Consider the following 15,997-nt stretch of genomic DNA (forward strand, 5'->3'; position numbering starts at 1 on the left):
CGGGTACATAGTTTTGGCTTCAGGTATTAATATATAGATAAAACTAGTTATGCCCATGACTTTGTCATCACCATCATCTTCTCAGCCTGGAAGACGTCCGTCTCGTCTCGTCGACGACGTCGACTGCTGAACAAAGGCCTCCCCCAAAGATCTCCACGACGAATGAATTTGTGCGCATGTATATTTGTAGACCTTACACTAATACTATAAACAAACATTGTAAATTTATACATTTTTTTTATTAAAATACCCGTACAGGTGTAGTAGGCGTGGCAGTGGTGACGTTAGCTGCCTGGTGCTTCAGTTGCCGCCAGAAGGCGCGCGAATCGCGAAGGGAGTACTTATTTGCTCCTCTACCTTCTGACGATAAGCGCCCGCTGTGTGAAGACAACAACTATGGTTAGTAATTCGTCATTAACATTTTTTTAGCATTAATTATGTACACACGGTTATAGTGCACATGGTTTCGCGAACGATATACGCTGGCGTGATACCAGTGGAAGATGATTCCTATCATCCTCAACACAGCATTGTCAGGTCAGATTGCCCATCATGGCGAAAGCAAACTCACCATGAGTTTATCACAAAAACAAGTGAAAAATTGAAAAAAACAAGTGACGTCACACTAACGAAGGGTGGAACCTCCCAAACGTGACCAGCTGGGACAAGGACACGGGGAGTGGGCAAAAAATCATAAAATTGTTAATTTATGATGGACTAGAATGACCCTTTATTAGAAACGCATTTGATTGGCGCATTGCTTGCTATGCCCCGCCCTCTTTAGAAATAAACCAATCAAAGGAAAGCCTACTAATGAATCCTAGGAATGCGCATGCACCTAAACTTTACAATTCAAGCTGACGAGGTTTTGAATTAAATATATTTACACTATTTGTAGTATTATAAAAATATACTAGCTGCATATATCATACGCTTGAAATTTTGTATATTGTAAAGTTTCAATAAATATTCAGTAGATATAGCGTATAAGAGTTACAAACGTCCATCAACACTCACAAACTTTCGCGTTTATGATATTAATAAGATTTCTCAACAGAAATCGTCCGTAAACCATACTACGACGTGGAAGAACTGCCACCGTCGGAAACAGACTCCGAAGACGAGATAGTGCTGCTCCGCTCAGATCGAGAGTGGCGTACAGTCGACCAAGAGTAAATTTATATCTTTAATATTTATTACAAGCAAATACATAGGCTACGATAACCATTTACCATCAGATGGGCCGTATGCTTTATTGTCACCATCTATGATATAGTAACAGAGTTAATCCAATGTCTAAAATAGTATGGTAAACCCGATGGCGTCGATCAATTCACGTTTTTTTTTATTATTTTAACGTTATTAAAAATTACTAATGATGTCATAAATCTAATCATACGAAAATAAGCCTTATTGCAACGCTATACGGTTTATTAAAAGTTCACATATGTTATTTTTACGTTATTATTATTTATTACTTATCAGGAATTGGGTTAAATTAATAATGCATACTTTTATGTATATTAACTAAAAAGTATTTTTTTTAAACTAGTATATAGCTCTGCATCTTGCGTCAAACTTATTATATGGTAATCAAACCCATGACCTGGTGTTCTAAATCACAGCATCAAAGAGACCGTCAAAATTGTATAAAATACAATTTGATTGCATGTTTAAAAAAAATTGGGTTAATTCTGTTACATGTTATAGATTTCGTTCAAGTCTCTTACTCTCCTTAGTCATAAAAATAAAAAACATATTTTAACTGTTAACATTTTTTTATTCTTTAAATTAAAAGAAAACTAAATATTATAAATATAATATAATAATAATAATGAATTATTTTAGTTATGAAAATAATAAAAGGACCTCACGACTGGAATCCGAAACTTGGTAGCCAAAGGATTTGTTAACAATCGCAGCTGTGAACAGAAAAGTACAATAGCTTACCAATAAAACAGTTCGATAGCCAAAAATAGTTTTTTTTTTATGACTAAGGGTGTTTTATAAATACTAACATTATATTTTGGTTGTCTATGACACTTTTCGAGACAATATTAAAGATGAAACATAGAAGATATAACAGAGGCAATAATTGTTGAATTTCGTAACTATATTTATTAGTATAGAAATTAATTTAGTATATTTTTTTAAATTATTACAATAATTTCGTGCTAATCCATTAAAAATGTGATGTTAACATACGAAGATCTCGCTTGTCTTTCCATTGAAAACAGTATTAAATTTTGTTTTTATTTATTTCGGTTCCTTTTGTGCATGAAATTGGATTTTGTCAAGACAATTGTGGTTGTAATATTTGATTGTCTGTATTGAATTATTTCGTGCAAGTATAAAATATTGATAATTTATTTGATACATTTGATAGTGTACTGTATTTATTCACGTATTTTTTTATTTTTCTTATTTTTTTATGTTATTAAGGAAATAGTTGTCTAACAATGTTACTCTATGGTTTTTGTCTAACATTTTGTTTATACCGGATGACTTTTGTGAAAGTTTATTGCGTTTTATAGCGTTGTATGGTCACGGAAAAGGAAGTAATTTATAAATTTTGTATAATAAATAATAAACATGCGTGGTAATAAAGTGAGCACAGAGCAGAACACAAACTAAAAAGAATAGAGTAGGATGAGCGCAGATGGCGCTAGTGTTTAGTTTTTAAAGTTATTTAAGACTTCAACATCAATTGAATTGTCTTTATATACCTGTAATGCTATATTCTTTTTCGAATGATTAACAAAGTCATCCGATAAATAACATCAAATGTACTACAACAAAGTGAAACCCGTATTAAACTTGGTTGCATAGTTTAGAAGTAATCAGCAGAGAGATAAGACAAACGAAAATAGCAACTTTCCTATTTGATACTATTTGTAGATTAACGGTTATTTAACCATATACAATGTTGATATGCATTTATTATTCTTTACTATTCCATTGTTTTATTATATACTTCCGGTATTATGTAAATCATTCCTTTTTTTTATATAAATATATACTTAATTATTAAGATTTATTGTACCTTTCTACTTAGATTTTATTTTTTATTGTAACATTTTATTATGGAGCAAAACATTCTTTTAATCTTTGTAATATGATTTAATTCCAATAATAAATAATCTTATTTTCTATTTAATAATATGATAAATTATTATTTTTTATAAATCTTTATTTGAACATAAAGAGATATTTATTTAAACTTGATTGGTATTAATCTGTATATATTTTTTAATAGAGTTCATTTTTCATAAAACGGAAAAATGCATATCTATGTTTTTAATTTATTATATGTTATAAAATGTTTGCTAATATTAATTTTATATTTTGATACAGAACTATGTAAAGGGACGATCCTACGAATTTAAAATTATTCATTGTAATAGAATCTCAATAATTTAGTGTTAATTATAAGAAACCGACTTCAAATTTGACGACAATACTTACACAAAAAAATCATTATAACACACACGCATATACATAAGTGTACAATTGACGAAAAAATATGGATATTAAAATATTCATAGCATTTTCATTTTTGAAGTCGGTTAAAAATGTTCAATATTGTTATAATACTAGAACCAATATCCTCTACAGTCTACATTGTGCCTTATTAACTTGTTTGGTGCTGTTTTTGAATTATATACACACTCGGGCACGTCTTTTAATGCCTTAGTTTTCTAATAATGTGATAGTTTTAAATGTATTAGAGAAATATAGTTTAGATATTACCATAGTTGTTTTTATTCTATGAACCTTCATTCAAAACGTGTTTACATATAAAAATAAAATTTAAGTCGGTTGAAAAAATGTTTACATTATCATCAGTTTTCACTGCATTATACCTTTTTTTTATTCAACTGCTACGGCAAACTAGCTGATTATGTGCTAGCTGTCAGCTGTATATGCTAGCTATATACATGAACAGCACATCATCATGTGATGCCCATGGTTACCCCTGAAACATTGCTGTTCTATAGGTCTAAATATTCTCTGCAGTCTGCATTCTATAATTTTGTTGCAATATCTTGAAACTGTAGAAACTATGACAAATCTTCCAAAGCAAGTTGCTTGGCGGCTGAAATAGATGAGACAAATGACTTTGCACAAAATATATCTCGGTAAGTAATTATATAATTCAGCGATTAATAAATTCTAATTAATACATTTATGGGTCCTTTATAGAACATTAAGTGATGATAATTCTATGTTACCTATATTTCAATATCCTGTAAAATATTTTTGCTTTGCATATAAGGACTGGAAGTCAGCGGCCTATTATGTATATAAGTATAAGTATAAATAAGTATAACCTATACTACTATGCTTGAGCTCTAAAATAGTTCTTATAAGAAATAAACTATTTTTTTTTATTTCAATTCTTCAAATGTGAATTGTTAACAACTATATTATATAACCGCATCCAAGTTTTTTTATTTATATTACTATGGTGGCAAACTAGTATACGGCCCATCTGATGGTAAATGGTTACCGTAGCCTATGGACGCCTGAGCACCAGGGGTGTCACGTGCACGTTGCCGACCCTTAAGAAACCTTAATAAATAATCAGCGTCTTAAACAGGCGTTTTTATTATTGACATGGCAATTCTTTTCAGAACTGTCATTACTTGACAATGTGTCCAAGTCAGTCTCATCGTCAAAATGTCAGTCTACTATAGTGTGATGGAAATATTGTCATTGACAATTTGTCTATTTATTTTGTCATTACTTTGCTTTCTCTAGCACTGTATTTCGAAGTAAAAACCCTGTTGAAATTAATAATTTCGACCACGAATTGTATAAATTACAATGACAATTATTGGTCTCACTTGAAGGCTAACAGTTCACGATTATATAAGTGTATTTCTATCCAAGAATAGATAATAAAGGTGATGGAAAGAGGTAGCGGCGTCAACGACATGGGTCGAAGAGCCGGAGAATTTGCTCGGCGGATCCAAAGAATCATTGATGGACCGATCACGAGGAAGAAATTAGTGTTGCTATGCCTTGTTGCAGTATTCTTACTGTTATATATAGGGCCAGGATTAATGAATTGGTTGTTTGGGTCCGAAGACGCTGTTTCACAGCAGAATGTGTGTCAGAGAAACTTCCTAAACCCATTCCAAGACGCTCTTAATGAGTACGATGTGTATGTAAGGCAGGAGTCTCTGGCCACGCTGTCTACTTTAAGCTATAACTATGTGCCTTATGCAGGTAACGGTCTGATTGGCCTTACTTTAGAACATGACTCGCATCTCAACATCAAATTTGGTCGTTCCTTATCTCTACCAGTGTATTATCATCCTCTATATATAATAGAAGATTATGACATAAGGGAGTACACTGTTACAGAGTATAAAAAAGGGATCGTCCATAGATTTCAATGTAGTAATGAAGGTTTACAGATCTCATACAAGTATTATGCACATAGAACAATACCGTCATTGTTTGTACAAGAGATATGGGTAAACAATCCTACGAACACTGGTAAGACATTACGGATGTCTATGCCAAGGATATCGGAGTGGCCGACAGCTGTTAAACAAACAGTAAAATTACATCAGGGTGTTGATACAAAGGAGTATGAAGTGTACACAGGTATGGTACAACTGCCTGATAGTGAGTATGTTGTGGCTGTATCAGTGGTGAGTAGAAAACTCAGTAATAATATTCAAATTGGAGCTCGGGATGGTATAGACATCTTAGTACTAACTACCGTCCAGTACAGCAGTCCAATCAAGAAAGCGGACTATGCTAAACACAAGGATGTGGTTGAAAAGAAGGCAATAACAGAAATGGAGAAGGTAATTGGTCTAACATGGGATAGAGCAGCTATCAGAACTCTACAAGATAACCACATCAGAGTCTGGCAAGCCCTTTGGTATACTGGCTTTTATATATCAGATTCGAAAGCTGAGGGAGTTATTAATGGAGACCGCATAAATGCTACCATATATACCATCCTATCACAGGTACGTAGTTATGAAAATGAGGAACATATAAAATCTGCCAGAAAATCTGAAATACTAAGAACACTGACTTATTCAGAAGGCTGTTACGAAGGTCATTCTACGTTGGATGCATTGAACTTATGGAAGCCTTTAAATTCATTGTCAAGTATAAATGATGTAGCTAGTATTTGGCTGTTAACATTGGAAAAACAGGGCTGCTACAAACTGCTAGCTGCTGGCGCCAGTGGGGTCAATCAAGCAATGATACTTAGTTTTGGAAGTTTGCGTTTCAGTAACCAACATTTAGAATACAACATACACCCCTCTAAATTGCACAGAGACTTCCTTTTTAGGCGCGTCACATATGGGAACATGACTCATGTGAACATAAGTGTAATTCTCCAGGAAGATAACAAAGCAGCTATTTTTGTAGCCTTAGACAGGTCTGACAAAACATACTATGCTTGCGATGCAGGCTGTCTAGACTCGCCTGTCCAGTTGGGGCCTTACAAGAAGTATTTCCCTGTTAAACTGACTGAACCGTTGACAGCAATATTGTATATAACTGCCGATAAGCAGCATATGGAAGATCTAAGGCATGCAATACACGTACATGAAGTGGCGGAAGCTCCGGCACATGAGAACCATGTTATAGCGTTACACAAGCATGGTTATAGCTTAGGGGGTTTGAACCCTCTGTTCTGGATTTCGATAATACTTTTAATAGTGGTCTTCCATTTGTTCCTGTGTAGAATAATTATGAATGAGTTTTGTGATAGTGGAGTCAGCTACAGGAGGCTATATAATAAACCTTGACAAGTCATAAGTGATGCCTTATAAAGTGTTTGGGACACCATTGATGTCCAGTGACGATGACTGAATACAACCAGTATCTTTTATACATATTTGGTTTCTAAAACTGTTGGTTTTGGTAACGGAATATAAAGATGCTGAGTTAAAGTGAGTAATCGAAGAAATATAGACATATATGTTGAGAAATGCTATTCCAATCGCGAGCGTTGATTAAGAGCCTTTTAAATATATTTAGGTATATGAATAAAGACATAATTTATAATTCATACCAATTTATAATTATTTAATTTAATCATTTATACATTATATTTATTTTTCGGTTAATAAATACATAAACTGTATGTTTATCTGGACTCTGGGCCAACATATTAAACATGAACCCCCACACATTTACTCCTACCGACGACGCTGTTCTATTGGCTCATATGCTGCTACGTCCCGCCCGCTTTGCATATGGGCCAATCCAATGGCGTCGTGGCTCGGACCGTATGGACTGAACCTGTGTTACATTATCGCAGTCCATCAATTGAAATGGTTTTGTATTGACATCACAACAAATGATCTCATACAAAATTAGTTAATTGGCCCAATGATAATGTAAGCTTAGGTTGATATGTTATATTTTTATGCCACAGTGGTGACAAATCATGCTATTTATATTAATTCAAAAGCTACAATATTATACTATATGTCACAAGTTAGAGAGGCTTTCAGCTCCTTTAGTCAGATTTTAATGTACTTTTATTTTAATTTAAATGTACTAACATTAACAATTAACGAAACTCCCAGCTCTTCTCTGTCTGAAGAGACTTTTCTCTCTCGTTGAAAAGTGGTAATTTAAAATCGTACAATACTTCTACCTGCTACGGCCAAATTGTTCATACGTAATCGCAAAACTTTCAATTTTAAATTATTAAAAAAAAAAGAAATTATCGCAATTGTCTATGTGGGCGACCTACACGTATATTTATAATATTTGTGGTTGAAATTATGAGAATTTTAATGTAAAATCATTCTGCATGTATATTTTTGTAATTCTGATAAGCGATATGTTACAGTATTTATTTTTGTGACCGTGTACATAATAGGAAATGACCTTCAAAATTATTAATATTACATACTTCATAATGGTATACGAAAATAATATTTATCCGGTATATTTTATAAACATTGATTTATTATTATCTTCTTTATCAAGACTCCGATATACCGTAGGGGGCCGTTCAAGTATTACGTAACCTTTACTTTACTTATTTTGGATGACATGGGGGGGTTTTTTTAGTGGATGAAATGGAATAGAGCACCCGCCTGCGCTAACGGTTTATGCTGGCGGGGCACCAGTGGAGGATGATAAAACGAGCATGAGGTCAGGTCAGTTAACCCATCGTGACAAATTCACCAGGAATTTACCACGATGGTTTCCAGGGGGAACCGCGTGGAGGTCGACCTAACATGGTACATTACTAGCAATGGGAGTTACCAGTTCCCATTACTAACAATCCCCTTCCCCTCTGACATGGGGTATAGGGGTCTAGATGATGATTACGTCATCGGTAGTCATTTCCTTTTTTACACGAATGGCAACCCTCACATTGTCTTTGCTAAAAAAACAATAATATAATCGAAAAATGGTTACGTAATCACGGAGGGAGGGGTTGAGAGCTTTGCTTACTGTTACTGACAAGGGGGATGTAAATGTAAATACCTACTAATATTATAAATGCGAAAGTAACTCTGTCTGTCTGTCTGTCTCGCTTTCACGCAGAAACCACTGAACCGATTTAAAAGAAATTTGGTACACAAAGTCTAGACTTTGGCAAAGGACATAGACTACTTTACAATGCAAAAAAGGGTTGTAAGGGGGTGAAAGGTTATATTAAGTATCGTCATATTACGCGGACGAAGTCGCGGGAACAACTAGTAATTGTAATAAATCTGCTTACGTAATACTTGAACGACCCCTAGCAATCTACTCAAAATACACTGTATTAAGTTCAGATATGAATAGTAGTAGATCTCAATGAGTATAATGCGATAAATGAATCGAACCTTGTAGAGCTATTATTAATTATTTCACTGCAAGCGTTATTTCTTATTTGTATGCTGTGTTATGGATAACTAGCTATTACCGACGGTTTTATCTGCTTTTTAGTCCGTCCATCCTCGCGATACAATCTAAATATCTTCAGACATTTCATTTAAGATAGGCGAGATTGTTAAAAGATAACAAACTGACAGACACCATTACAGTTATCATATAAAAATAGACTATTTACTCTATCATAAACTTTCTATAAAGTCATTTTACTTTGTATTAAATTAGATAATTTAATTATTTCACCGCTTTACATCAAATGGTCGCGGGTTCGAATCCTCGGATGGTGGAGACATTTGTATTCATGAATATGTTTTTTTGTATCTGTCTTCTATTGTTCGAGCTTTTTCTATGTATATTATGTAAACGTATATTAAGTATCTCTACCAGTCGTCTAGTACCACAATCTTTGCTTAGTTTGCGACTAGATGGCGCTGTGTGAATTGTCCGAAATTGTTTTTATTTTTTCGCTGCAAGCTGCGTTATAGTTTAAAGAGCAAGACCGTAAAATTACAGGATATAAAACCATAGTAGTCCTTAGGAATAGGGACAATAAGTGACGCGGAGTTACAATAAATTTTATTATATACTCTTGTTTATAGATAGGTTACCATTTTCTATAAGACATGTCTCTAGCTTGTATTACAGTAACAATCTTACTAATATTAAAAACGCGACATTTTGTGAGTATGGATGGATGGATGTTTTTTTTTTTTTTGAGGGTTGATAATGGAATGGTGCACCCGCCTGCGCTAACGGTTTACGCTGGCGGGGCACCAGTGGAGGATGATAAGATGAGCATGAGGTCAGGTTAGTTAGCCCATCATGACAAATTCACCAAGAATTTATCACGATGGTTTCCAGGGGGAACCGCGTGGAGGTCGACCTGACATGGTACATTGCTAGCAATGGGGTTATCAATCCACATTACTAACAATCCCCTTCCCCCCGATGGATGGATGTTACTCTTTCACGTTAACAACTACTGAATGCATTTTAGTGAAACTTTGCAGTAATATAGCTTATACATCAGAATAACACGGGCTATAAATTTCATGTGGGTGAAATCACGGTCACAGCTAGTAATATATAATACTAGTTGTCCCGCGCAACTTCGTCTGTACCACACTTACTTGACCTTTATCATCATAATTCAACTAATTTACAAAATATCTTTTAAATTTATAACCTATGTGTTATTCTGATGTACCTATAAGCTACATTACTGTAAAGTTTCATAAAAATCCGTTCAGTAGTTTTTGTGTGAAAGAGTAACAAACATTCATACATACAAACTTTAGCGATATAATATTAGTATGATTGTTTTATGAGAGTTTATAATTAAATTGTTATACATTTATGTATCAATGTATTTGCAGTACTTTGCTTCGTCCACTGTCCAGGCCTAAGACGTGAGACTTAATTATAAATATATATAGTTAGAATATAGCTTCACCATTATTTATTGTAAACGCATCTAGTGTTCAAAAGCAAACATAAGGGCTATTAACATGTATATGTGCTCAAAGTTAAAAGAAGGAGGAAATATTAAATATTAAAATGTCTTAATATTATGTAAAAAATATAAGCAATGTTTCACATCTCTCAGGTAGCTATCATATATATGTATATCATATTTAAATAAATAATATATTGAGTCATCACATATATTATATTATATCGTTCAAACAATCCATCGAATATTTAAATAAAAAATATGCACGTTTGATTGTGGTCCTCTCTAGTGTCGAAGAAATCTGAGGCCATCATTGTATACATACAATCTTCTCAATTGATTACAATCATTATTCGAGGAAATGCACAGGTTTTGGAACAGGAATTCTAAACTGCAGTCAAGTCCCGTTTGAACTACCATTCCGAATCATCATTGCCTTGCCTTTATCCCATTATTTGTGGTCGGCGCAGCATCTCATCCTCTTCCACTGATCCCTATCGGCCGTCATATCTGAGCATACTCTCCTTTTATTCACATCGTTTACAGAATTCATCCATATTTTTTGGGCGTCCTCTACTACCATTGCAAATAGTATAAATTAATACAATTGAGTCAAAAGAGAGAGCTAGTAATTTTTATTACATCTTGTATATATTTTATAAACTGCAGTTTCATAGTAAAAAGTTATTAGAGATAGGGCAACAGGAGAGTGGTGAAACGGTCCTTAGTCAAGCACTCTGTATGTTCCTTAGTTTTTAGACTGTACATAATAACATATGTATGTTATAAAGATTATATTGTTATATGATGGTGTATATTTTTGAAATTAAAATGAAAGTTTTAATGTTTTTTTCTTTTTATTTTCTTACTAAATCCCATCGTTCTTGTTTTCTGTGATATTATATATACATATATAGTCCTAAGTTCGTAGCACACCTTAAATTTATAAATAACTACAGTGATAGAAAATACCGATAACAAATTAAAATTAATCTGAGATAACGAGAGGTTCGGACATTCAGACGTTACGTTCACAACGTCGACAGTTATTTCATGTTATTTGGATGGTATATAAGCTCACCGCGCCCCTAATGATAAGTGTTAACCATCGCCTATATACATGAACATACGGACATTACTATATAATTCGTACTCGTGATATTAATCATCCGTTGCCATTCTATAGGAGAGAGTATATATCCTAGTAATTTCACAGGCTAATCTGACCCTACAACCGAAACAGCTTACGAAGCAAGCTGCTTGAAGATTGGGATTAGTGAGACTGTGTTACCACGCAGACGACTTTACAGTTTACCTCAAAGTACTGAATTGACAGTAATTATGGCTATTTTATTATAATTGTCATTTTTAGGGCTGAAAAGGTAATCTAGAAAGGTAAAAGTACAGATACTGAGAAGAATGTGAATATTCCAAAGACCCTAAGGGGTCGAAACACCGACATGGGATGTATTTAAAATTTTTATTTTTTATTTAATTTAAAAATAATGATTTACAAAATTATGACTGTGTACTAAAAAGCATGAATGCTTTGTGCGTACACAGGGCCGTATATAATACAATAATTACTTATCTGCTAGATTTAAGACAGGTATACAAATCTTATTACAACTTAATTTCCTACTTTTTAAACCTGCCAACAAATGCTTTTATGATTAGTAAACAAGCAATACAATCTAGAATAATAATTGAACAATTATTAGTAATTGAGTGGGTATGTGGTGAGTTCAGTTGAATTGAAATGCATTACAGAAGCCCACCACAGAAGCGTATTGTAGAATGCAAGTGGACTAAAAACTAAATGTAAAAAGGACAAATAAAACGAAATACAAATTATCTATAAATATATTTACAAAATTATCCAAGAGGCACATACGTATACAATAACGATCACAATATCAAGGCACATTGTTGAATTCAAACTTCACATATCCCATTAATAATCTGCATTAACTCGAAAAATTACAAGCAATGGCAAATCCACTTTATGACATTAATTTTAAAGTAGATTTAATTTAAATTCTTATTTTTGAGTTAAAGCATTTTATTACTAAGTGTGTAATATTACAAAATAAGAACGGATTCATAATTTCAATTACAGTCTAATTTTATATTAATTATAAATAATACATCACTGTTTTTGTACAACTAAGGTAAAGTTGGTAAAACGGAACTTTCTTTACAAAATTAACAAATGTCGTTTAACATTTTGCTTTATTCAATTTAAGGTTTACAATTATTATAATAATCCCGTTGTTCATAAAATTGATTGCACCAACCATCTATCTAAAACTTCCAAACTTGTGACTTTTAGAGAAACAATAAAGATGTTCTCTAGAAGTTTCAAAGACAGCTCAATATTCGACCACTCACAGGTCGCTACCCACAGTTTGGGAAGCACTGTAAAAGGTCCGTCAACATTATATCAATTTTTTCCAACAATTACATTTTTTTTATATCGAAACAACATTTTTATTTAGCATATAAATATATATTAGCTCCGCGGTTTTGTCCGCAAGAATTAGGACGAAAAGATTTACTCTTTATCTGTATGTCATGTATAGGATATGATCTATCTGCGTACCAAATACTATTCAAATTTGTCTAGCTGTTTAAGAGTAACATTGAATAAGACATTCAAACATTTTTCAAACTCACTTTCATATTAGTAGTATCATATTTTTATAAATTAAAGTATTAATATCAGTCAAAATCCACTTACAGTATCAATCCAATTAAATAACATTGTTTATCTAAAAATAATGAACCATAGGTCCAGACGTAAAGAATATACGAGGCAATTACACAAAATAAAGTAATATATATGATACAAACTATTATTAATTACTGCTTACAATATCTAGTGAAGGTACATAAAAGAATGGTCTGGTACAAAGTTATATTTATTTTTATTTATATAGATTTACATTATACATGTAAATGTTAATATATATAAATAAATAAATTATAGGTATCCAGTAGTATCTATCAAAAGCTATAATGAATTGTACATTGATGGAAAGAAAAATAAGAGTCTAATGGCGATTAGAATCGACTTCCAATCGAATTTATTTATTTAAATCGATAATTCGTGCTCTGTGCTAAAATATGGTCTGCAGAAGATATTAATATTCAAACTATTATTGTTAATTTGTTTTAAATTTATATTGAACGTCGATTTCTAGTCAATTAACAAAAAAAGTGTGGAAGACATCGACTACATATATTATAATTATTCAAAAAGATCTCTCATGTGAAAATTTAGACCCAATGACGATCCAGACAAGAGGCCTCTGGAGACGAATGATTAGGAGCACTGGCGCAAACTAAGATATGATAAGGCCGAGAGTATTGAAGTGAATTTCGAGTAAGTAATTCACATCCTAACAGGATATCAGCCGCCTCCTTTTCAGACGTTTTATTTTAAAATCTTGTCCTTTGTATATATTGAATAAATAAATTGTAAATTCCCCTGATGGAATACGTTACAGAATCACCAATTTAAATAAATTTATAATACAACTCAAGCAATCAACGCAGATTTTCGTTTTCGTCGAGTAATCAATCGGCAAAAATTCGTTGTTTCTTTATACTCTAAAAAGTTAAAGTTTAAAGTGCTTTAGCAGCCCAGTTTTGCTGGTCATACAAGCCGTCTAGATTAATGTCAAACTATTTTGTTTCTAGATGTACTAACTCTGCAAGATACATAACGAACGTAACAGCATATCCACTGTCTCATTCATTCTTGTAGGTACACTAGAGTCAACAATAACAAACAATTATATCCAGTACACCCTGGACTCTAAAACTACTAATAGGATTATTAGGCTCCGTCACTATAGCCCCGTTTGTGAGAAGTCCTGTAATTGGTCTCACAGATAGGGACGGATTAATGTCATTTTGACAGCTAACAGTTGAAATTGAAAGGATAACTTTGGAAACAGACTCTCTATATTAACACATTATGAGTGGGGTAGGTATTAGTACCCGTATAAAACAAGTGATTTTAAGTGACACAAGAGTAAAATATATATACATATAATATATATATTTATTAATACGGGTACAATTACCTGTCCCACTTATAACGTGTTAACCAAGCAATCAACATCATTCATGTCCGTAGCATAAAACAAGTGACAAATGATTTTTGGACAAAAACTTGTCCATGATAACAAGAGTTACAAATGGCATATAGACAATTTCATGCATCCTGTACTGCCACATTAAACAAGATTGAACATACAAATTAATACAAACATACAAAATCATATAACTATCCAGATCTTAGTATTGTTACATACAAGCTAAGCCCGCATATTTGTGTGGCAAGACAGTTCAAATACAGTAAATATAATAATAATAATAAAATTCTTTATTGTGTACACATAAAATAATGAGAAATACAGTAAATAGTAAAATACCGGATATAGCGACGGTTACGAGTCGGTTACTACGACTACCATTTCGTCGTCCGAAGAATCAATATAAAAACTATACATATTGCTTATAAAGAGTGACCGGATATAGCGTCCATATTTTGCGGTCCCTTCAATCGTAATATCCGGTTTCTACTGCATATATATTACGTAAAAAATGTATATTTATTAAATAATAATAATAATAACAATAACCTCAGGACAATTCACACAGCGCCATCTAGTCCCACGTTAAGCTATCTAAAGCTTGTGTTACGGGTACTAGATAACTGATACAAGTACATAGATAATTTTTTTTCGTAAATACATACCTATTATATATAGAAAACACCCAGACCGATACAAACAATCATACTCATGAATACAAATGTTTGTGCCGTGCGAGGAATCGAACCCGCGACCATCAGACGTAAAGCGGTGTGCTAGACCGCTAGACCACCGAGGTCGTCAAGGTAATACATATACGATACATAAGGTATTACACATACGATGTCTATTTTATCATTCCTTTCTTTTGCGATAGGTATATAATAAAAAATAGCTGATAGACCGACTGACAGACTTTATATTAATAAAGAACACATATTAGTTTCTTTTATTCCTTACTAATATTCAAAATTTACAGTACTTTTATTCAATTTATTATATAAAAATCGATTTTACATGTTTTATTGAGTTTTCGATATTTCATCATTAATAATATAATAAAAATATAATGACTACGTCAAATTTTAGTATATAATCAATAAATCGTTAAAAACGTTAGTACAAAAATGTAAAATTTGATTATCCTCTAAAATACTTTAAATTAGAAACTTTAAAAAATAGTTAACCTTTTTTTTATAAATACAAAATCTTTGGAAAACATTTTTTTATCCATTTCTACTACTGTTGAATTTCCTTAACATATATTGTAATTATTATCTATACATATTATTTTTTTCTTCTATAAAAACAATAAAATAGATTTGTTATTTTACACAATCGACCAGATAGTATACAGACTTTTAGAGGAATCACTTCAATCCATTGAAATCCATAGATACACAGAGATACAGATTATAAATGAAAACCACAGAGGCAAAATATTCATTGTCATACAGATAATAAGAAATTACATATTTATCTCAAAGTATAGGTTATAAAAAAAAATATTCGGTTTGAGCGAGTATAGTACAAAAATTTTCATTATTTTATGCATTTTGCA

The 15,997-nt window shown here is 32.4% G+C and overlaps 2 protein-coding genes across 3 annotated transcripts in view; both read left to right on the forward strand.

Moving 5' to 3' along the window:
* The window catches only part of LOC131843526 (carboxypeptidase D), a 35,796-nt gene extending 33,982 nt beyond the window's left edge, over window positions 1-1,814 (forward strand). For both annotated transcript variants that reach the window (XM_059192191.1, XM_059192192.1), the window contains exons 21-22: window positions 259-399; window positions 1,058-1,814. In XM_059192191.1, coding sequence (XP_059048174.1) covers window positions 259-399; window positions 1,058-1,176 — 260 coding nt within the window. In that variant the 3' untranslated portion in view covers window positions 1,177-1,814. The remainder of the gene's footprint in view (window positions 1-258; window positions 400-1,057) is intronic.
* A 2,928-nt stretch (window positions 1,815-4,742) lies between these two features.
* Window positions 4,743-7,331, forward strand: LOC131843540 (uncharacterized protein KIAA2013 homolog). Its single transcript, XM_059192209.1, has one exon. It carries the CDS (start codon window positions 4,911-4,913, stop codon window positions 6,783-6,785), a length of 1,875 nt encoding a protein of 624 aa, XP_059048192.1. The 5' UTR covers window positions 4,743-4,910; the 3' UTR covers window positions 6,786-7,331.
* The last annotated feature ends 8,666 nt before the right edge of the window (window positions 7,332-15,997 follow it).

Source organism: Achroia grisella, unplaced genomic scaffold (assembly GCF_030625045.1).
Source record: "Achroia grisella isolate CSIRO2021 unplaced genomic scaffold, CSIRO_AGI_Agris_v1 utg319, whole genome shotgun sequence".
NCBI lineage: Eukaryota > Metazoa > Arthropoda > Insecta > Lepidoptera > Pyralidae > Achroia > Achroia grisella.

Coding starts and splice junctions, on each gene's coding strand:
- LOC131843540 (XM_059192209.1), top strand. CDS start 4,911: ATGGAAAGAGGTAGCGGCGTCAACGACATGGGTCGAAGAGCCGGAGAA.